Here is a 23995-nt window from a genome sequence, read left to right as displayed (position 1 = left end):
ATCCTCCATTAGTAGTTCTCTAAATGGGTCTTTAAGATTCCATAAGATCTTTATCTATTGGTCTCTGCTAGCATCTTTGTATGAAATATATTTCTACTGTGAGAGATCCATGTTATGATTTGTTTTGTTTTTTTATATCGCTTAATTTTTCGTCCCCGATGATATTAAACAGAAGAGTAATACATTTTCCTGGCGGATCTTTTTTCCAGTCCGTATGGTTTAACAAGTTCCTGGCTTATCTTCGCTTTTATTTGGTTTTCTCTAGACAGGGTGTTCCAAAATGTTTTTAACAGCCTATAATTCAGGAATTAATGCATATTTTAATTTGAAACTTGAAAAAGGTCAATTCGACCTACAATACTATCAATTGATGTTCACATGAGATCTGTGACGTCATCACGGGTGCAGTGACGTCATTACAATGGAAAAAATTAAATGGATCAGGAGGATGAATGTTAGGTCACATAAAAGAGTTTTTTATCCCAAATTTAACAGTGTACCACAATGAAGATATTAATTTAAAATAAGCACACTAAATTTTCAAAATAATGTTTATTTTTACAATAATCAGTAGCATTCAAAATGTAAAATAATTTTATAGGTGTTCAAAATGACCCTCTTCTGCTTTAACACAAGCGTCAAACCGTCTAAGCAGTTCACATGTGCATGCTGCATGTATCATCTCTGGCGTAATTAGGGTACACCCTTATCTAATTTTAGTTTTTAAATCTCTTTATCTGCAGGTTATTTATTATAAACGATTCCTTTTAATTAGTCTCATACAAAAAAATCTAAGGGTGATAGCACAGGCGATCTTGGAGGCCATTGGACGGATCCGTTAGTTCCAATCTATATGTTTAGAAATATCGCATTATGGTAATTGATTACAATACCGCTGTTATGTAAGGGTGCATCAGTTTTTTGCAATACCATGACCCCTCTTCCGCTCAAATTAATTTTCTCCGGAAACAAAGGTATGTCTTTTTTCAGAAATTCAGGTATCTCTGACCATTTAAATGTTATTCAAAAAATATGGACATCTTAAACGCTCATTAAATAACCCACACCAAACATTAATTCCCCATTTAGTTTGAAAGTTAGTTTCCCTTAACCAGTGCTGATTTTCCACTGACCAATGACCATGGATACATGTGGATGAATCGTTACATATGCTAAAACATTCACCGAGTTTTCTTCGGTCTGTTTGGTTTGACATGATCTCTATGTTTACCGTTCGGAAATAAACCTTGCCGCATCTTATCCTCAACCATAGCAAAAGTTTCATAAGATGATATGCTTCTTTGGGAAAGCGTTCCGAGTATAAAGCTTGAGAATTTCGAGCATTTTTGCTATATTCACCGTAAGTCAACAACATATGTACTCATTAGGTGTGAATCTTCTTCTTCAAGTGCCATCTCCGCGGCGGAGGTCGGCAATCATCATAGCTATTCGGACTTTTGAGACGGCTGCTCTGAAAAGTTCATTTGATGTACATCCATACCATTCTCTCAGGTTGCGCAGCCATTTCCTTGGATCTTTCCTGCATAATCAGTTGGAGCAAGGTGTATTTCTCTCCACGTGTAATATGTCCGAGATATTCTAATTTTCTTGTTTTTATTGTATTTAAAATTTCTTTGTTCATCCTTCCCAGAACCTCTTTGTTTGTGACGTGTTCTGTCCATGATATTTTCAGAATTCTTCTGTACACTTACAGCTCGAATGATTCCAGTTTTTTCATTGATGTCGCATTCAAGGTCCAAGATTCCATTCCATAAAATAAAGTCGAAAAAACATAGCACCTCGCCAACCTAACTCTTAGTTCCAGTTTTAAATCCTCTTATATATATATATATATATAGCACTCTTCTCATTTTGTTGAAATTTACTCTAGCCTTTTCTATTCTTATTTTGATCTCCTGATTGTAATCATTTGTGGAGTTATTGTTCCCAGGTATGCATATTTGTCCACTTGTTCGACGTTGGTTCCGTTTATTAGAAGATTCTCGTTATTTCTTTGAGTTTTCGATATTCTCATAAATTTCGTCTTCTTGACATTCATTGTTAGACCATACTCTTTTCCATACTCTGCTATTCTGGTCACCAGTCTCTGAAGATCTTCAATGTTTTCGGCTAAGATCACAGTGTCGTCCGCATATCTAATGTTGTTAATGGGAACTCCATTTACCTTTATTCCAGCTGTCTCACCCTCAAGAGCTTTTTTCAGGACCTCTTCGGAGTAGGCATTAAAAAGAATTGGCGACAATACGCATCCCTGTCTCACTCCACATCTAATTTAAATTTCTTCTGACAGCTGTTCGTTAACACGTACAAGCTGTGAATAGGAAAGGCATTTTTACTACTGTATGAACTGACGATATTTTAAAATTCCGTTTTAAAACAACAATGAAAGTTTGCACAAAAATATGCTAGTTTTAGGTTAATTTGGAGATGATAAATGCGCTACTAAATAAAAGTTTAGCATATCTATTAACATTGATACTCTCATTGTGGTACATCGTTGAATTAGGGATAAAAGAGTCTTTCGTTTGACTTAACCTTCACCCACATGATCAATTTAATTTTTTCCATTTTAATGACGTTACAGCGCCCGTGATGACGTCACATATCTCATGTACTATATTGATATTATTGAAGATCCAATTGACATTTCTCAATTTTCAAATAAAAATATTTATTAATTCCTGAATTATAGGCTGTTAAAAACATCTTGGACCACCCTATATGTATTTTTTATAGTTTTATGTGCTTCGTTTTACTTTCCCTTCTTTTAATTTCTTTGTGATAATCGTTTCTCTTGTCAATTTTCGAGCTCTCTACTACCGCCCATGGACTACGCAGAGAACTTTTCATGTTGACCGTATAGTTCAGACTAAATAAGACAAAGGACAGTTTAATAAAAGTTGCGTGCATTTCTTACGAAAAAAACCTCATGTTGTGTTTATTTTTGCTATATAGAATTTTCATTTAATACGTATTATCATATGCCTGCTAGAAATCATACATTTACGGTTAGAAATTCGTATTACCACGTATTTAGAGCAAGCTGTACTTTTATATTATACAGAATGGACCAAAAGTTTGGAAACGTCTAATTATCTCTTAAATGAATGGTCTGAATTATACAAAAACAGGGATACGACTATTTTGCATTATGAAGATTTGAAAATTGATGTTTGTATAAACATCACACGACACTTTGGTTTTTTAAATACAACACTCTGTATATTGTACCTTTATTGAAATCTCCCGTTCAATACCAGTTCAACCGTATATAATAGGTTCTTTTGATTTTATGTAGTCAGACATCTTAAAAAGATAAAAAAAAGGTAGTTAACACCTAATCGGCTCAATAAATTTTTTGATACAAACTATGTACAACTAAATTTGATTGCCTAATCAAGTGTTCAAAATGTCATCTGTTGTTAATTTGACAGTGTCCTATATGATGGTAGAATAAAAAGAAATGATCCATAAAAATAATCTTTAGGATTTAAATCGCGTGAACGAGGAGGCCATTCAATACCAATCCGTTGTTTGGGAAATGTCTGATCTAAATAATGCCGAAAGTTTAGACCAACATGAGCTGGTGCTCCGTTTTGCTGAAACCATATCTCAATAAAATTGACTCGAGCCTTGTTTCTCAGGGCAGGTACAATTTCATTTCTAAGTAGCCTTTCATAGTTATGGCTTGATAAATTTCCTTCTATAAAAAACGGCCCGATTAACTGAATAACTACTATACCCGACCATACATTTAGTTTCTTAACATCTTAACGAAATTCTAGTCAGTTACAATTTTATTCATCATTACCTCGCACTGCAATCTACATTAGTAGTCATCTTCATTTAATTCCTGCAACAACTGGATTTTGTAGGGTTTAAATGAATTCTTACACGTAAGACTGAAGAATGACCTACATCATGTATGAGGAGCAGCTCTGCATGATGATGTATGTGGATATTCAACGAAACTTCATTAAATCTAAACTTTTGTTGTAATTTATAACAGTTTTTCTATACCTGTTCAAATGCCATCTTTTACTCGTCCAGTTTCCTCAAGAGTTTCAACCGAAAAAAGTTTGGGAAAGTATTGTTGAACAAGTTAGCTACTTCACTATATAATCTTTTCTATCTTTTAGTTATGACTTACCCTGTATTGTATGATTATAACATACTCTGCAACGCCTACGTTTTTCTTGCTTAAAATAACGTAATTCAGATTACTAGTGATTCTCATGCCATCTTACTAAAGAAATGTGCATATTCTCCTCAAAGTAATATTCATAACAACCCCTAGGGCTTTTTTCATAAGTGTAACAATAAAACACTGAAAACTTTGTTTTCAAAACTTCCACAAAATTTATTTTAAATTCTTATCACTACAGCTGTTTCGGCTGATTGCCTTTCTCAAGTGATCTGTTTCTGGCATGGGTTTATACTTTATATTCTCTAATGAAATAGGTTGAGGAGGGGAGAACTGTTTGTCTCAAGCTGGTCATTCAGAATTATATCTGTGTTTTTAATTTGTTGATTTCCATAGATTCTAACAAAGATATCTTAAGACCTTTATTTTGAATGTGAAGAATTTTAAATTCATCATTAAAAGAATGATTATGATCTAGAAGGTGAAGTGCGTATGTAGAATCTGTTTTTCTATTATTGAAAGCCCTTTTATGTTCTGCTATTCGTTTATTAAAATTTCTACCAGTTTGACCAATGTAAGTTTTTGGGCAGTCGCTACATTTAAGTTTGTACACATCACTGTGTAAGTGTTTTTTATGTTGGCTCTTGTTGTTTTTAATATATTTGCCTAGGTTGTTATTTGTTCTGAAAGCTGGTGTTATTCCTTTCTTTTTTATGTGTTTGGATATTTTTGTTGATATTTTGCCTGTATATGTAATCGAGCAGAATGTACTGGGTTTTTTCTCTGGTGGTGGAAATACTAAGTTCAGCGCTTTTTTGTGTAGTTTTTGATTAACATTTTATTAATTGTTTGTTCGTTGTATCCATTGTTTACTGCTATTTGCTTAATGATATTTAATTCTGTCTGAATATTGTATTTTGACATCGGAATTTCTGTTAATCTATGTAACATACTATGATAGGCTGCCAATTTATGTTGTGTGGGATGGGATGATGAATTGTGAATAGTCGTGTCAGTATGGGTAGGTTTATGAAATATGGAGAAGTCATGTTTGTTTTTAAGTCTGATAATTTTTAAATCTAAAAAAATTGTGGATTGATTTTGTTCTGTTTCTATTGTAAATTCAATATAACTATGAAGTGAATTAATATACGATAAAAATTGGTCGAGTTGCCTGTTAGTTCCTGTGAAACATACTAGTACGTCGTCTACGTATCTCCACCAATATAAAAACTGTTTGAATATGGGATGTTTTGAAATCTTTGTCTCTAGATGATCCATAAAAATATCTGATAGCAATGGGCTTAGAGTGTTGCCCAATGTAAGTCCTGCACTGTTATTTGTATATATTTCATTATTAAATTCAAAGTAGTTCTGGTTTATGCAAACTTCAAGAAAATGTATAATTTCAGATGTAATGATTGGATTTGTACTATTTTGGTCTAAAAGGTTTTTTACTAGAATAAAAGTTTCTGTAGGAGGGATACTAGGAAAAAGATTTTTTACGTCAAATGAAATTAATCTGGAGTTGTTAGGTAACTGAAAATGTTGTATTTTATTAACTAGTTCTATTGTATTTTTTATGGTAAATTTAGGTGAAAATTTAGTGTGTTCTAAAATAATCTCTAACAGTTTTTTTGAAAGTTTATATGACGGAGCTGTATAAAAAGAAACTACAGGTCTTATTGGGTGATCCGGTTTGTGTAGTTTAATGAAAGAGTATAATTTAGGAGGCTGTGGGTTCATGATCCTGAGGTATTTCTGTTCTATTGGATTTACTATTGATTTTGAATTTTCTAACGCTAGCCTAATTTGTTTTTGATACTTTTCTGTTGGATCTTTGTGTAACGTTTCAATGTTTTGATTATTTAAAAATTCCATTGTTTTGTTATTGTATTCTATTGTATCTATAGCAATAGTAGTGTTACCTTTGTCTGCTTTTGTAAACACTATGTTGTTTTCTATTGATTTTTTATTCTCTTTGTAACAGGAATTTTTCGAATCCATCAATGTTTTCATAAGGTTTGTATACTTTAGGAGACTATTTTGTTCTATCTGCTCTTTTAGTGGCTGTTGCAAAAAAACCTTGTTCTGTTAGTGTTCGAAATAAACCATAGAATGAGAAGAAATTGTCGAAAAATATGTTACGATTACTCTTATTTTTTAGAACTGATAATAAATCCAGAAAAACTCTGGTACCCAATGTTTGGTTTTTGTTCACTGGTTCACAGATACACCTTGATAGGGCACAAACTTAACTTTTACATATATCCTTCACTTGAACAAATACACCAAAGTTTAAAACCGAACCTTACTGGCTTGTATTTCATGAACATCTTACACTAGTGTCGTATAAAGTATGGAACCATTTCTTCTTCTATTGGTCTCTTGTGTGAGAACACACCAAATTGCATAAATTTATCATTCGTTTTGTCAAAAAATGGGCGCAATTTACAAAACTTACACTTGTATGAAGCTGTCCACCATCTCTTAAATGTAAACTGCGTTTTATAGAGGTACATTTGTTACGGATCATGCAGTGTTTACAACCTGTACTCCTTTATCTTCGTCAAGTTACTGGTACATGTGGGTTTGAGGTAACATGTGGTATGCTGATAAAATTAAAACTCCAACGAAGTTGAAAAGGTCTTTTCTAGTTAGACTAAAATCATGTCTCTTGGCATGAGCATATTGTAAAGAATATTGAACAATCATATCTTGAATACCAAGTCAAAAAATAGACAGAAAATTTCTAATGTTGTCAGTCCTTCCAAAGTCTAGAGATTTAGTATATGCTTCTTTATTTGATTCAGTTTATTTTATACAAACATTGAAAGATGCATAAAACTACATATTTAGCCAGTGGTGCGCTAATGCATCAGTTGTGTTTAGGGTAATGTTACAAAAAAAATTTAAAATATACAAAGATTTCGTCGTGTTGTATTAAAATTTCAGTTTTTACTGTTACTAATTTCAACATATTTTTAAAATATACGAAAAATGAATAGTTCAAAGCATACGCAAAAGATGGACGTACGAGTAATACCAATTCTACTAATTTTTAAATATTGCTTGTAGACTTTATTTTATTTGGTATGTAAAAGGGCATATTTTTTATGAGTTGTATGTAACTCAACAGAATTTATAAATTTCAGACCATCTATTTAAGAGATAATTAGAGACTTTTGGTCCAATCTTTATATAGTAGATTAGTTATGAATTGTGTTTAGTACTTCAGTATTGGCTTGTGTGTAATATTGATTTTAAGTAACTTCTTAAGTTGCTTTAATACCACGTGTCTCGAAACAATATTTCTTCTTTTATCTCCCACCTTGGTATAGTTGGGTGGAAACAAAAAATATAACGAGAATTAATAATACCTATGAACTATTTTAGTACATTAGCTACCGCTATTACATCGTTCTATAAAATACATTGGATATATGGATAGATAGATGGATTCAACGAGGTGGCTTTTGGCGTATTCCACTGCAACTTAAAAAAAAATACTAAATTATCATTTTACTTCCTTATTGAAATCTACAACACAAGCATCTTACCAGAAGACTGGTTAAAGTCAACTTTTCTTCCAGTATATGCTTTGTGGATTTCTAAAAAGCTTTCGATCCAGTTTCTCATAAAACAAGCATATACAAATGGTATATTTTCTCGCTAAGAATTTTATTCTATACATAACGGTTATGCCATCTTTCGTGGTTATTTGTTAATCTCTTATATCTTTCACTGTTTTTTTTTTATTTCAGGTTTATTGGTTTGCGGTTGTAGGATTGAGTTGACGTTATTTATTTTTATTTTAATTTCCTGAGGATTTCCTGCGATATTTTTTTTTTTAATAATTGAGGCTTGAGTAATATACCTTTGTTCTTTTTATAACTTCTTTTGTCATTTGTTTATACGTCATCTTTGTCATTTATACTATTTTTCTGTATTTTTCTTTTCCGCAATTTTGAAAACTTCATATTATTTTTTTCTAGTGTTTCCCCATTTTTTTCATTTTGTGCAATCAATTTATTTTCCTTGATGTTTTTATTTACCTCTTTTTATTCTTCGGATTGTTTTTTCGTTGTTTTAAGAACGGATTGTTTTTTCGTTTTTTAAGAAGCGACTTTATTTCATTAAGTTCTTTGTTTCTGGAGATTCATACGGTCTTCTGTGGTTTCTATGTGTTATTTCTCTTCTCATAGATTGGTTGCTGACTGGTTGCATTGTTATATTACTCCAGTCTATCTGTGAAATCTTATACAGCTATTTGAATTTTCTAAAAGGTATTTGAGTGCTAACTTATGACCAATCATAAAAAGTCAAAAAGTGATTTTTTGCATATAAAACGTTTCTTATACATTTTAGAGAAAAATTGTTCAAAGAAGGTGCAGATCTTAAAAGGTTCTTTAATTATAGAGTTTCTAAATTAAAATAAAGAAACAATTGACCGAGATAACTCTTCAATTAAAGATCTTTTTAAAATCTACAACTTTTATTTGAACAATTTTTGTCTAAAATGTATAAGAAACTTTTTATAGGCAAAAAATGATTGTTTCACTTTCTTTGATTGCTTGAAAAAACAAAGCAAAGTCAGCTGTGCGTCTTCAAGGATTTGTTATCAACTATCCCTCATATATCCTTTAGAACCTTCCAAAAACCATAATAGGATTTTTTCAGCTGTCTTTTTTACTGTGTCTATAAGGTCAATTACAGTTTGATATCCACCATTTTTTAAATATGTATGTTTCCGATTCTAACCCTCCTAGCACCTTATATAATCACATCGTCTGTTTTATTGCGTTTGCTAAGCGTTTATTAAGTAATTTGTATAAATATATTGTTTCTATCTTTTTTCCTTCATCTGAAGCATAAACGCCACGATTTGTGATACTATCATTTAAAATTTATTTTTGTTGTTTCTATCAGTTTATTTGTAAAGGGTGTTTTTTAGAGTTATAGAAATGTAAGTTGGTAACACTTTTTTAACTGTTGGCCATTTTGACAGCTGTCAAGTGATTTATGTTGAGTTTGGTTTGGCATTTTAGCATGAATAGACTTGATACGCCTGAACAACGCTTTCAAATTGTACAAATTGATTTTGAAAATTGTGGTTCTGTTTAAAATACGTATCGAGCACTACGTCCATTTCGTGGCCAACATAATCGTCCATCAGAGCAAATAATCCGATTAACCATGGAACGTTTTTGCACCACGTTTACTCTAAATGATAATATGCATCCACAGACACGTCGTACAGTGTGTACTGAAGAAGATGTTGCTGCTGTAGAGCGTAGCATACAGGAAGACCCGAATTAGTCTGCCATCGTGCACAGCAGTTGGATACGTGTCCATCGACTTTATGGAAGATTTTGCGGAAAGATCTTGCTTTGCGTGCTTAGAAAATCCAAATCATGCAAGAATTGAAGGTACACCATCATCTAACAAGGCGTGGATTCGTAGATTCGGTGAGTGGATCCAAAACGAGATTGCCGTTGATTTCGATTTTCATAAGCGAATTGTGTTTAGCGATGAAGCTCACTTTTGGTTGAATGGCTACGTCAACAAACAAAACTCTCCTATTTGGAGTTAAAATAATCCTTAAATGTTTGTTGAGAAACCATTACATTCAGAAAAACTGACTGGTGAGCTTTATGGTCTGGTGGAATCATTGGACCGTACTTCTTCAAAAACGATGCTGGCCAGAACGTTACAGTCAATGGTGGCCGCTATAGATCCATGATTACTGACTTGTTTTCCTAATTTGAACAACCATGATGTACAGGAGCTGTCGTTTCAATAAGACGGCGCAACATGTCACACAGCTCGTGCCACAATTGATTTATTGAAGGAAACGTTTGGTAACCGCATAGATTCACGTTTCGGACCGTGAATTGGCCTCCAAGATCGTGCGATTTAACACTGCTAGACTCTTTTATGTGGGTATATGTGAAAGTTCTAGTCTACTTGTACCCTCTCGATGATTGATTGGAGGTTACACAAAGAACGGTACTAGGCTCGGGCTTCAGTCTGGTAGAGGTATCTTGGTCGGGGTTCTTGTTACAGCTCAAATATCACGGATCAATTAAAGAAGTACTTACAACACAAAGACAAGAAGTTAGAAGAGAAGATAAGAGAAGAAAAGTTATTTGGGCACCACCCTATTTTTAGAGGAACAGGCACCTTAAGGCACATAGAAAAGGATGACGAGAAAGGTAAGGTACAGCTAGAGAACTCACGCGAGAATAAAGTAAACCGTGAGAGAAAAGGTATCGGAATTATGCGGTACACTCCTAATATTTCGACACATATACTCAAAATATACGATCAAACAAATAATAATATAATTCAATAAAAAATGCCTGGAAGAGAAACACAAAAATATAAATTCAAATTATATAAAAAAATATAAAAGAAATAAAAAGCAAATAGTTCTTTAACAAAATTATATTTAGGTATATTTGTTAAAGTAAATGTACTATACCAAATTTTATTGAACAGTTAAATGGCATGATTATTGCGTAACTGATTATTAATTACAAACAAAAAATATCTCTTTGAAAAATAGTTATAAATAATTTAGTATCCTCAAGAATTAAAAAAAGGCAAGGAACATTATAATTATATCTACGTCAATATTTGGCAAGCAAGTGAATTTTATGCCTTGAGGATACCTAAACATGAAGTTACTAGGTTTTTGATCGTGATCACTTCAAATCTAAGAATAGAATTTATCAGAAATATAATCTACATATAAAATAAATTGTACGTTATTTATACGTATATATTATCCTGTATTTTTATACTCAGTCAAACTAAACCTCCATAAATAAGAAGGTACACGAATTGGAGTCATAAATCAACTTCTAAAGATTTCGTTATCACAGTTTATTCAATAAAACTTATACTCACGAAACAGGTGTATTCAGATAATGGTATTACGCCCTCAATAAGGCACTTGACTTCGGTCCGTACAACAGGTAGTTAGGATGACACGCCCACAATAAATTGCGGTCTTCCTAACGTAGTCCCTTAGATTGTCTTAGGCCGACGAAAAGAGGCAGCTAGACCGGAGTAGTACAGGTAGTTGAGATAAAATGAAGATGACTGATGATCGAGGTGAACAAACGTAGCGGTGAATGATTGAATAGTGTACACGTATGAACGGTGTAGAATATGAACGGGGTAGAATATGAATCGGTGTAAAATCTGAACGGCAAACAGAAGTGACTTCAATTGGAAGACGTCTGTTTGACAAAAGAGAAAATAATTAATATAAGACACACTGTGTAAAGATAAATAAGGGTGAATTGAAAATCCACTTACCGCCGATTGTCGAAGATAAGACCGCTTGCCACAGGAACCAACTTGGAAATGAACATCGGATTGTGAACTTAGAAGGGCTTAGACAAGCGAAGGTTGAAAATAGGGAGGGGATATTGGCTGAAGGATGCCACGCGAAATTGACATTAAATAGCCGGGCTACTGAGGTTCATTTTCATAGCTTTTACCAATGGAAAGTAAACTTTCTACGAAAAACAACTCTTCTGTTTTTCTGAGAAGGTAGCTCGGAGATTTCACAATAGGTCCTTTTTCCTTTGTTATTAGGAAAGATTTTTATGTACCAAAACAAGATAAAAAGAAGAAGGAGCATTTGGCGAAGTTATTTCTTTGTTAAAAAAAAAAAAAGGCGTAACGAATCGCTCGGTAGTGTCGGTTATTTGAGGAAGATATGCAGGCATGGGCGGCGTGAAAATAATTTACTAAAGGGAATAATTTAAAGAAATTATGAACATGCTTCATACTCCGAAAAGCATGAATCGATTGACCACTTGAAGGACAACACTCGCCGCGTTATTGCCGATATACGGCGACAAATATTGAAAAAACTGATCGAAAATTGGACCTCCAGATTAGACTACGTCAGAGCCAGGCATGACGGTCATATACCAGAAATCATATTTAAATTATAAGGCCAAAAGATTATCTTTCGAATAAAGTCAATTTCATGTCAATTGATAAAAATCATATTTGTTTTATTCCATTTCACAGTTTTATACCTCAAAAAAAAAACATCCTTTATATGAGTAGCTTTCTATTACAAGTATCTACTTCTTGTTTATTAATATAGCTACACAGCAGCGAACTTCTTTTGTTTTAATCTATATCTGAATTTGTTCTTCTGAGTCTGATGAAAATTCCTCCATTTTTCAGTTTTTGTAATATTTGCAATATTTAGTAGTATTTTGTAAATTTTTCTCCGGTTGTTTAAATTGTTTTAGTCAAGTCTAAGATGCTACCTGTAGAAAAGCGATTTAGTACGATTCTGTTGTTAGTCTTCAACGATTGATTGGTTTGTTGACAAGATGTAGTCCATCTCGTTTTTGATATTACCGTCGGAACTTATCCAAGTCCAATTTCTTTGAGGTTTTTTGTTTAGGAATGAATTCATCGCACAAAGTTTCTTACTGTTATATGGACTTTCACTAAACATTAAGAAAACAAAATGTTTGATGGTCTCTAAGAAGGAATAGCAATTTGGATGAAAGAGTGTGTTCGGTCAACTAATAGAAAGAGTAGAAACATACACCTACCTTGGTACGAAAGTCAATGAAAACTAGGACCATTCCCTAGAAATCAAATGTAGGATAGAGAAAGCAAGATCTGCATTTCAAAAAATGGCTAAGCTATTCAAATGTTACGATTTATAAATACCCGTAAAAAACAGGTTACAGCCACAAAACAGCCAAAATCGAATACCTACACATTGTTTAACACACAATGTTAAACCACACAAATCTTTTCTGAGCAGCAGTATGCTAAGTACATATTGCCATGGTGGTCGCTATAATCTGAAACGGATATGTACTACAAGAAGAAGAAGATAAGGCGTCGAAAAGTAGACGTTCAACATTTAACTAATGAATAAATTCCAAGCATATGGTACGAGGTAACTAGTCCTCCACCAGGCGTTTCTCTAGGTGTAGAACAAAGGAATATTTCCCAGATATCGAGGAAATAAAATATCCGAGGCGGACCAAAACTAGCAAGGTGTTGGACAGCAGCAATATTAATAATGAGGTTAGGCATAAAATAAATGGTATAGACAACGCTAACAGTCAGTCAAACGAAAGATCCGCAAAAAATAACGCCACTGTCAGGCGAGTTACATAATATCTTCAATTTTAGTTGCTTCGTTAATGCAGAAATCTTTTATTTATGTTATTAAGAAGCCCAACAAAAAATCCAACCTTCATAAAAAATGAAACGATCCATGTTTCGAAATAAAACTAATACTTCAAGATTTATTTCAAGAGTATTTATTTCCATTTATAGGAAGCAAATATCGAATTACAGTAATAATACGATTTGTTGTTAATGATCGTTACCTTATCTACCTGATTCGACCTTATAGTTTGCATGCAAGGTTAAAAGATTTTATTTTTCGCGATATTTATTGTGTAGCATGTAATCGAGTTGGTTTTAAACGATACCATGCATGTGCATGTTTAAGTTGTATTTTTTATTAAAATAATTTAGCAGAAATAAGCAATTTTCACTTACTTTCCTCCCACTTGCTTTTCTGACCACGTTTAATAACTTATTTTTTGCACCAAATTTCAAAATTGTGTTTTATCTATTCACAGGGTGGTGGAAAGTTGCTAATTCTGCTTTCTTTACATTAAATCATGAAATGTAAATAACCGCTGCTATTATGCTAACAAAACTTGTTAATCTTGTTAAGCCTTTGAGAATGTTTGTTGTTTTCAAATTCTAGATTTGGAAATCACATATACTATAGACATATATACTATAGAGAAATAAGGTGTTGGAGACTTTGACTCGGACATGTATCTGACAAGTTTTTTGAGTTTTTTAGGACTCAATTACTGAGACCTCTAATTTTCCTGCAGTGCGTTCGGTGGATTTATTAAATTATTAATTATTTGGGGTCAGAAATGCCCCATTTTAAGTACCATCGTCTACCAGTAAAAAATGAAGCATTTTAACACCTTCCTATACCGGATGGTGAATTGTCAAACGGGCCATAGGAAACTCAATGGTAAAATCTAAACTGTTGAATTCCTGCTTCCCTAATTATTTTACATCCAAAGTCATGATGTCCTCTATTTGTAGAGGACTGAAATCTGTATTGAAAACAAATGTTAAAATTGTTCTACAAATTAAACATATTTCAAAATTTCCGAGATTTCCAAAATGTTTCAGAACTACTACTGTTAATACATTCATTTCGTTTTGATTTTTGAAATTTCGTGGTACCTCTGCAATATTTTTTGTACAGAAGAATCACAGTCCCAGTATTTTCAATTTTGTTTTTAAATCCCTTGAATTGCTGAATGACTTGGGATTGGTCTCTTGGGATATCTTACGCTAAATAAAGAACTGATAGTGCGCGCACTAGTATCCGAATAAAACATATTTTTTATTGCTACTTTCTCCTCAACTGAGTACATTTTATCAAATTTGTTGTTTTTTAAACAATATCATAAAATAAAAATATTGACAATTCAAATATTGGTAATATCTAACTTCATTGTGACCAAACGCAACCCGTTATACACATGCTGCACTACGTGTGGCCTAAATTTTGCAACAATATGCAAATGAATTAAATTTTTGCAAACCTTTGGAATGTTTAGAAAAATTTTGTATGTAAAATAATTAGGGAAGCAGGAATTCGACAGTTTAGAATTTCCCATTGAGTTTCCTATGGTCCGTCTGGCGATTCACCATATTTCATTGGGTACTTGGTGATGACTATATAGCTCTAATTGTTCACACTTTCTGCCGACATCCTTATTTTCTTGCGCAATTTTAATGTGCAACTCTGATTTGTTTTTTCCACGTGAAATATTTTCTTTATTCACGGAACCGGTCTAGGCTAATTATATATCAATATATCCTTGTAATATTCCCAAGCCGTTGACTTTTCTATTTTAAACAGTAGTGTGAGTTTACTGTTCATTCGTCTTGGTAATCCGTTAGTACAAAGAGATGTTGAGAGTCTTTGTATTTAGCCACATATCAAATGCTTTTATTCTTTGCAGCATATATCTAACCAGGTGCACATCTAACACCGTACAGAAAATACGGGTTAAGTTGTAAACTTGTATTTCTACTACACAATAACTTGAGGAATGCATTTTTCTTCAGCACTTTATTCCACATTTACATATACTTCCGTTAGATTATATGCTTAAAAACCATCCAAGAAAACGGAACACATAGTTTGCATGTTTAAGGGAAGATCACGAATGATATTCTTCATTTGGTTGACAAAAACAACTAATTTTTGTCGTTTTAACACCAGTAGTTGTCATTCTTGGCATTAGTAGCCCGTATCATATTTGCCTTCGTCGTAACTACACAGCAGACTTAATAAACCGTTTTTTTTTACTTCGTTTCTTTTAGGCGACGATGTTTCCAGCACCGCAGACAATTTTTCCTTACGAAACGACGACTCAGCTCTTCCTCAAGAGTGGTGTAGAAAATCTGAATGCGTTTACGGTCTGTCCGATTCTCTTTATGACAGAAATCAAGTAACGAAGAATAAAAATGGCGATCCCATAGCGGATTGTTTTGGAATTATCGCGAGGAGCGATTCTGCGATTTTGGCGGTAGCAGACGGCGTCAATTGGGGTGAGTTGATTATAATATGTAATAAATCATTAATTAGATTCACATTATGTATTCTTTTCTCCCTTCTGATCAAAAAGATATATCATCCGGTATAGATTCTAAATCATGCCGATATTGCGATTCTTAGAAGAAATAACGAAAGAAGGCGTTTAACGGTACATTTTGGGGTAAAAGCCCTGTTGCTAGCCGCTTGCATAAATTGGATATTACCAGCAGTAGAGTTGAGTAAAATTATCATAGAAGTCAGTCGCAAAATCTCGTAAGCCCGTTAGCTAAAATCTCTAGCTCGCAAAATATTCGCTTCGCTTATTAGTATCTTGTATTTGTAACTGAGTAGTTCACATCGTATTATTCTTTATAAATATTATTAAATCTGTTACTGATAGTAATGAGTGTTATAGTTATAAGTTAAATACTTTCATTTCAACTAGCAGTGTTACCAGTAGTTCGCTTTTATTATAGAAACGATATTCCGCTAAGCAGTTATACTTGTAATTAGATACAATAGTGAAATTAGCCGCAATGAAAAGTATAGTGAAATATCCCGCAACACAGTGTTACCGGACAGCTATCAGAAATTGCTGTTTAATCCTAGCATTAAATATAAGTTAGTGTTTAATCTGTTTTTCATTCCAGTCTAGACTGATGGTCCTTCGATTCTTCTCTTTACGCCCTTTTACATCAGTCCTTGTTATACTCATATGCCCTGTCTCTTCATTGCAAAGTTTCAGTAATTTTTTTATTCTGTAGGCTCCCAATCTTGCTTCTCCTTGTATTATCAAATGCAAGGGAGGTAGGCCTAGTAGAGCCTCCATAGCTGCTGTTGGAGTAGTACGCATGGCAGCAGTTATACCCATACACGCAATTCTTTGCACTTTGCTGATTTAGATTTTTGCAGCTGTTTGAAGTGTCTTAGTCCACCGCATCGTCGCTGATATTGAGAGTTTGATCACCATGTTGTACACCCAGTGCACCATGTCCAGTTTTAATCACCATTTCTTTCCATACGTACGCCTGACCCTCATAAGTGTTGTAACTGCACTGCTTGTTATTTTTTCTAATTGCCGGTTCCATAAACCCGAGATACTTTACCTTTCTCTTTGGCTAAATTACTTGTCCCTGCTGCTTTAGAGGACCTAATCCCTCTAGTTTCCATCTGCGTGTGAAGGCGACTATGGTGGATTTCTGGGGACTTATATTTAGCTCCTCTGTATAAGTCCATTGTCGCCCTAGTTCTAGGGCTCGTTCATGCGATCTCTGACTACCGTATTGTAGTCAGATTGTACTGTATTGTACTTTCCTTGCGAGATGATTATCAAATCATCCGCATATTAAATTGTTTTGTGACCATTTTCAAGTTTCTATTAGTCCGTCCTTCACCAGATTCCACATCAGTGGGGACAGAATTCCCCCCTGTCGACCCGGCCAACACGGTCTCTCCAAGGATAGTCGTATTTACCACTCTATTCTTGAGCATAGATTCTATCCAGTTCAAAAATATGTCCTCGACTCCTTTGCGTCTCAGGGCATTGGTTAGGGATGTTATCGAAGTGTTGTCGAAAGCCCTCTATATCCAAAAAGGCTCCCAGCATCAACCGTTTATTTTTAATTGTGTTCTCCACTTTTTCTACGAGTCTGTGGAGTGCTGTCTCGGTTGAATTCCCTGATCTAGAGATATGTTGTTCTTGATGTATTGGAGTGTGTACCAATGTTTCATCCCTAATATACCCGTCGAGCAGTTTCTCTAATGTCTTCTGTATGAATGGCATTAGACTTATTGGTCTTTGGACTTTGCCTTTTTCCGTCATCTTGTCCCCGGTTTAGGGATGAAAGTTACTCTAATCTCTCTCTTTGCTTTAGGTATGTACCCAAAGGCTACACTACTTCTGAGTACATTGCATATTCTGCTGTTTAAAAGTTCCGATCCCTTTTGTAATAACACGGGGTATATACCATCTATTCCTGGTAATTTATAGGACTCGCATAAGTTTATTGTCTTTGCTACTTTTTCATAGTTTACAATTTTTTTGACTGTCTGCCAGTTAGTTCTTGAGGACCTCTGCAGAGCTTCGTTGCCTACTGATTCCCAGTCAATTGGTGATTCAACTATTTGTGATCCAGGTGCACCCTGAAGAGCTCTTCAGCCGTGTCTCTTCCTGTGTTGAAATACTCACCATTGACATTTAGAAGTGAGTTAATTGGTTGTGTTTTCTCCTTTGAGAGCACCTTTTGAAGTCTAGCACAAGCATGAGTGCTTTCAATTTTCTCACAGTGCTTCCTCCATTTGGCTCTCTTGGCTTATCTCTCTTACAGCTGTGTAGTATCCCGTCCGTGTGGATCTGTATTTTCCCCATTCACCGGTTACTTTGGCTCGAATAGATTCCTCGTCCTTTTTCTCAGCACAGACAGTTCTTTATTCCACCATGGCGTATCCATGGTGGAACTCCTCTACGTTAGAATTCAGATTTCTTGGAATGCTGAAATGACAGCGTTATTTAGATCATTCACTGCCATTTCTAGATCCGTGGCGTCATTTATCGTTCTCCTCATTCTCGACAGATGCTGGTCTAGAACTTCTTTCTAAGCCTCCTAATTTAAAGTGGTTTTTTGTCTACATTTAATATGTCCAAAGTACTTGTCATAATAAATTGCATGAATGATTCACCCCTTTTGTTGGTGTTCGTGCTCCCCCAGGTCCTGTGGTGTGCGTTGACGTCGCAAACGATAATCAGCTGAATCCCTGTTTTTCTGCAGTGTCTCACCAGCACCTCCACTTCGTTGGTAGGTGTCGCTGCTGGATCGTCCGAAGGAAGATAGGCCGAGCCTAGAATCTCTTTCGATCCTCTTCCTTCCCCGATCTTGACTCTTACTGTCGTAAGATCTCTGGAATAGCAATTAATTAGCGGCAGTATCTGTAGCTTCTTTCTGGTAATCACACAGGTCCGGGGGACTTCAGTAGATCTACTGTAGATCACTTCTCCATTTAACCCTAAACCTTAGACCTCTCTTTGGTTTATCCAAGGCTCTTCTACAAAAGCAATACCAAACGTCTTCTCAAGCGCTACCAGGACTACTGAGGCTGCCTTGCAGTGTTGAAGGTTAATTCGAGCTACCCTTATGCTTATCTTTCTTTGCTTGAAGATCTCTGCAGGTTACCCTACCAAGTCCATAATAAGCTTTGTAGTTCACCTTCAGATTTCTGCAGGATTCTTCATCTATAGAAAAGGTCAGCAGCTGGCCCCCCTTCTCTATTTTCCTGCTTAACAGAGACCAGTTCTGTGTCCTCAGCATCGGATTCAGATGCTGAATGCGCGTCCTAATCACCTGTATATCTATGAATTTTGGCTCAGGGATGAAGACCAAAACCCATTTAAAATAACAGGATTGTTGTTTAAACATTGAAAATGTGTCATTTTTTGCACACAAATTCTTTAGTTGCACACAAATCAACTTTTAACAACAATTAAAGCCAACGTAATAATAAAATTTAAAGTGCGATGTATCGGCAAACTTAAACTTATCGCAAAATCAGATAATTCGCTAAATTACACTTACTAATAATAATTGAAAAGAGACAGAATCGTCTGTATCCTCTAGGTGTTGTTTTTTATTATTTTTTATTTACAGTCTTTAATTTATGTAAAGTCTTTTAACACCTATTTCAATTCATTTACACTAACACTAAAACTTAATTAATTTATAATATATATTTATTACTTGACAATATGAACTTATCTTTTATACTAACTATCTACAATTGTAATTAACAAGAAAAGTTAAGGCACAACATTATTTTGTCTTATTCTTTTCAGGGGGCTTCTATTCATTCTGTATGTTCTGTAACCTTTCGAAATTTTAAAATAAAAAATTAAATTTTAAAGGGTTATTTATAATTTAAGGTATTAAACTATTAAATGAAAAATATTAAATAATAAAAATAAGTTAAGGAAACAGTAGACGGATTCTATTCGTATGTACTTATATTTTTAGGAGAAAAGGCTAGCATAGCAGCCAAATCAGCTGTACACGGCAGTCTCCACTACCTCAACAAGACAATATTCAACGATACCAAACCGTTCGAAAGTCTTACCATAAAGACTGATGAGAGCTCTACATCGAGCACTATTCTAGACGAAAAAGTTAATCTTGTAGGTAGTACAAGGGAAGTTTTCGTGTGTCTTTTGAGGGCGTTCAATTGTGCTCATGATCTCATTTTAGAAAATAAGGTAGGTCACTTCCTTATTCGGTCACTTCACTTTTTATTATTAATTTTTTATTTAGAATTTCTTTATTATAATACTTAATCGTTTTGAAAGATGAACTGTGGTCTATTAATGAATTATTTTAAGGGTATGTTGACGACTTTAACAGTGGCCGTGGTTTTGCCGCTTAGGCAGAAATTGGAGAAAAGAGTGAGGCTGCCAAACGGCCAGGAGAGAGTAGAGACTGAGGCGCAATACGTTTGTTGTGTCTGTAACGTAGGTGACACGTTGGCTTATATTTATTCGAGGAAGTACGGAGTCAGAGAACTTACTAAAGGTAAGTTATAGAATATTATATATTTAATAAATAAATATTTGCATTAGTAACAACGACTTTAATTTAGGATAAAATGGGTACAAGTGACATTTACCCCTGTTTTCTACTCAGCAAACTGTAGAAACTAGTTATGTAGTACTTCTACTTACCAAAAGATGGCAGTTAAGGTCAAAATATCACTTGTATGTGTGTTGTCCCAAAGCACGGTTCGTAGACTTACTACGGTTGCCTCTTCCGACTAACCAATGAACATTAAGCCCGAAATTACGTCACGAGAGTATAGTAATTTGAATCGTAACATTGTTAATCTTCATTTTTATGTCTTTGATGTGTGGAAAATAGTAAAGATAGTTATGAAATAAAGATGTCTAGTGGATTATAATACCTAATTATGGAAAACTGTTGATATGTAGGCAGTTTGGTACTTAAAATTAATTAGAACCGGTTGTTAACGTTTATCCAATGTTAATGCAGGATTTACGTAAATCTAGGACTTCAATTTCCATTTTACACTGAAAATTTGTCGCGTATACTGAATTTCCATCAATACTGGATTAACTATTGAATTAATTACCGAATTACATAACTATTTTTTCCATTTTTTTAATATCTTTCCTTCACACTACAACCTGTGCCTGGCATTCTAAAATTTCATCAATAAAATTATTACGTTAATACACAATGAAATTTTAAAGTTTTAACCTACCTTATAAAAAGATACGAAGACAATAGGTACGATGTACAACTACAATAAATAACGTTTCTTCGATAATTCAAAATAAGTTTTTATAGAAAACAACACCAAAATTTCAAATACAAAAATACAAAGTAAACTGAGATATTTAAGAAACGATAAATAATAAAGCAAATAATAAAGTGAAAGATAATTACCACGAACAAACTGTGATAATAAATGGGTTTTGTATTCTTGTGTACTCTGTACACATAAGCATTGCGTATCACGACAATGCTTATATCTGTTTTATTCTAAAGCCCTCAATTGTAATGCAGTCAACTAAAGTTTAACACATAATCAGTTACTTAATAATGGAATATGAAATGATCTTATAATTTAACTATTTAATTTATTATAGCAAGTCAAGGTATTTCACTCTGTATTTATAAATATTGTGACTGACCATAAAGCTGTGTCTTTTAAGTTGCATTTAAAAAATTTAAAGAAAGCTTAACCCTGATGTAATAAACACCATTTATCAGTATTTAAATATTTTTTATTTTTTTAAACATGTTTTTAGATTTATAATGTTTTTGTTCTTGTTATTCAAAAATTTATATCTAAAAATTGGGTCTAAGCTTGATATGTTATCTCATTGTGATGGATATTAAAATATTCTTAACTTTACTTTTCATATTTATTTTGGTAATATACAATAAAGATTACTTTATTATCAGATTCAAGCCATGTGGCTTACTCCCCTTAAGAGGAAAATGTTGGTCATGCTAGTTACTCAGCGTATCAAAAGAATTGAACTCTCTGGGTGCTCTTTCTTGTTATCAATTCCTAAAACAAACTTCGCTTTAATTGATATATTATTTTCTGACTCTTAGGTTCCCACGATATCAACTCCAACAGAGACATGCGCGACGCACTAGGAGCTTTAGGTCCTGTAGACGGCATCAATCCAGAACTCAGCAACCTCACGCTCTCTATAACGACGTTGCAGAAAGGCGATATCGTAATGGTGGCCAGCGACGGTCTTACCGACAATTTTGACCCCAATGTCTGTAAATTTACCGTGAATACCAAAAACGATCAACCTCCTGCGAGGAAAGCAAGTACGCGACAAAGACCTGTACAGTCTCAAATGCCCGTAGAAATTAAGGCTCCCGTAGTTAAACCTGTTAGAAATTTAGAAAGCAGCGGGCAGAAGCCTCCCGTGAAGCCCCCTAGGAAATCTAAGACTAGAGATCTAACGGGCGCAAACTCAACAGAAAAATCTAGTATAAACAGTAATACTGTTTCTGATAAGTCTTCCTCCCCTTCTGTAGAGAACATTTCGATACAGAGCAAGAATAATACAGTAGTAGAACATTCCAGTGTTAGTAGTTCAAATGTACCAGAAGCAGAAGCAGCTAATAAAGATTATAATAGAGAGCTAACAAGTAATATAGTAGACAGTAGTAAAAGTAATAGCTTAAGTAGTAGAAATCCTGAGTACGAAAATCCGCTTATAGCAGCTTTTATGAGTCAAAATTCCTTAGATGGATCGCCGAAAGTAGAAAAAAGTAAGTAAATTATATACTTTAGCTTTAATAATTATTATAATCATGATCATGATCATCAAATACGCTTCAATTGATTTAAACTTTTATTTACTATTTGTACAAATTGCTTTACTTCATTTTAAAATACTGACTAGAGTGACATCAAGAACAATAACCGATCTTTATATATCTCTTGATGAATATTTCGGATAATTCAAGTAAACAACCAAAAAATACAGAAGTAGGTCATTCCTCAATCCTGTTGTGAATACTTTTGGAGGATTAGAAAAATGCGAAACTTCTAATTTCTATTTTCAATCTTCATATCTTCGGATACTAGCTACCCATGAGATGTTATAGCGACTTAAATTAAGTTTTTGACATCTACATTCATGAGAATAGCAGAAAACATTTTTATTAATTTAATTCTGACGTTTTGACTCAATTTCAGCTTATCAACGATACAATTAAAGCTTTCTTGGATAAACTTCAGAATTAACGTCGTCTTATCAGTTAGTAGTTTGCACACAATTTCTTTATTGTGCAAATTTCTAAAAATTACACATTAAAGACCATTAAAAAATCCAAAAATGGATACAAATCTCAAACATGGATGTCAGATCATTTACAGATTTTTTAAATCCTTAATATTCTCCCAAAATTAAAAAACAACTTTAAAAAACCAAAAATTATATGCAAATGGGCCCCTCTTAGTATTTATAGGGACTCCTGAATTCTTCTAAACCTTTTTTTTATTTAATTTGATGATATTTAAAGAGTCAAAAAAATTAGAGTCACTTAAATAAGCTTAATGTGAGTTATGATCAACTTTAAGGGATTCTATAAATTTGAGGACGATTTAAAATCCATTGGAGTTAAAGCATAGAGAAGAGTTGCCGGGGACAGGGGCGAATGGAGCAACTTTTGGTATTTATGGATTTCACAGTAATTAATTACAGCTTTTTTAACCGCTTATATTCACACAGATATTTGTAAAAAAACTTTTAAAAATGCAAACAATTTATACAAGTGGGCCGGCCCCCAAGTATATATAGGCTACTTCTACACATTTGTTTCATTATATTTCATGATATTTAAGGAGAAAATAACTTTGGAAAAATTAGAGACACGGCTTGTGGCTATCTTCACGTCTATTTACTTATTTTACTTTTCACGCGAATGGCTGGAGGCCGATTCCCCTACTAAGAGAAATCTTTTGTTTTTTAAATCCATTGTAATGAAATATAATGATAATCAAAATAAAGTAATTGAACATAAATACAAGATAATAATGAAAATGTAAATGAATAATAAATTCCGTATTATATTTAACAATTTTCGAAAATTACTAAAATCATTAAACCAAATTTTTAAAGAAAAAATTTTAGAAGATTTTATAAATTT

The 23995-nt window shown here is 33.6% G+C and overlaps 1 protein-coding gene across 2 annotated transcripts in view; it reads left to right on the top strand.

Annotated features, from left to right (window-relative positions):
- Window positions 1-23995, top strand: part of LOC140445213 (PP2C-like domain-containing protein CG9801) — a 38082-nt gene that overhangs the window by 5120 nt on the left and 8967 nt on the right. For both annotated transcript variants that reach the window (XM_072537107.1, XM_072537108.1), the window contains 4 exons: window positions 15599-15826; window positions 19817-20052; window positions 20176-20365; window positions 21935-22612. In XM_072537107.1, coding sequence (XP_072393208.1) covers window positions 15599-15826; window positions 19817-20052; window positions 20176-20365; window positions 21935-22612 — 1332 coding nt within the window. The remainder of the gene's footprint in view (window positions 1-15598; window positions 15827-19816; window positions 20053-20175; window positions 20366-21934; window positions 22613-23995) is intronic.

Source organism: Diabrotica undecimpunctata, chromosome 7, assembly GCF_040954645.1.
Source record: "Diabrotica undecimpunctata isolate CICGRU chromosome 7, icDiaUnde3, whole genome shotgun sequence".
In the NCBI taxonomy this organism is placed as follows: Eukaryota; Metazoa; Arthropoda; class Insecta; order Coleoptera; family Chrysomelidae; genus Diabrotica; species Diabrotica undecimpunctata.
This window is presented reverse-complemented; position numbering and strand designations above follow the sequence as displayed.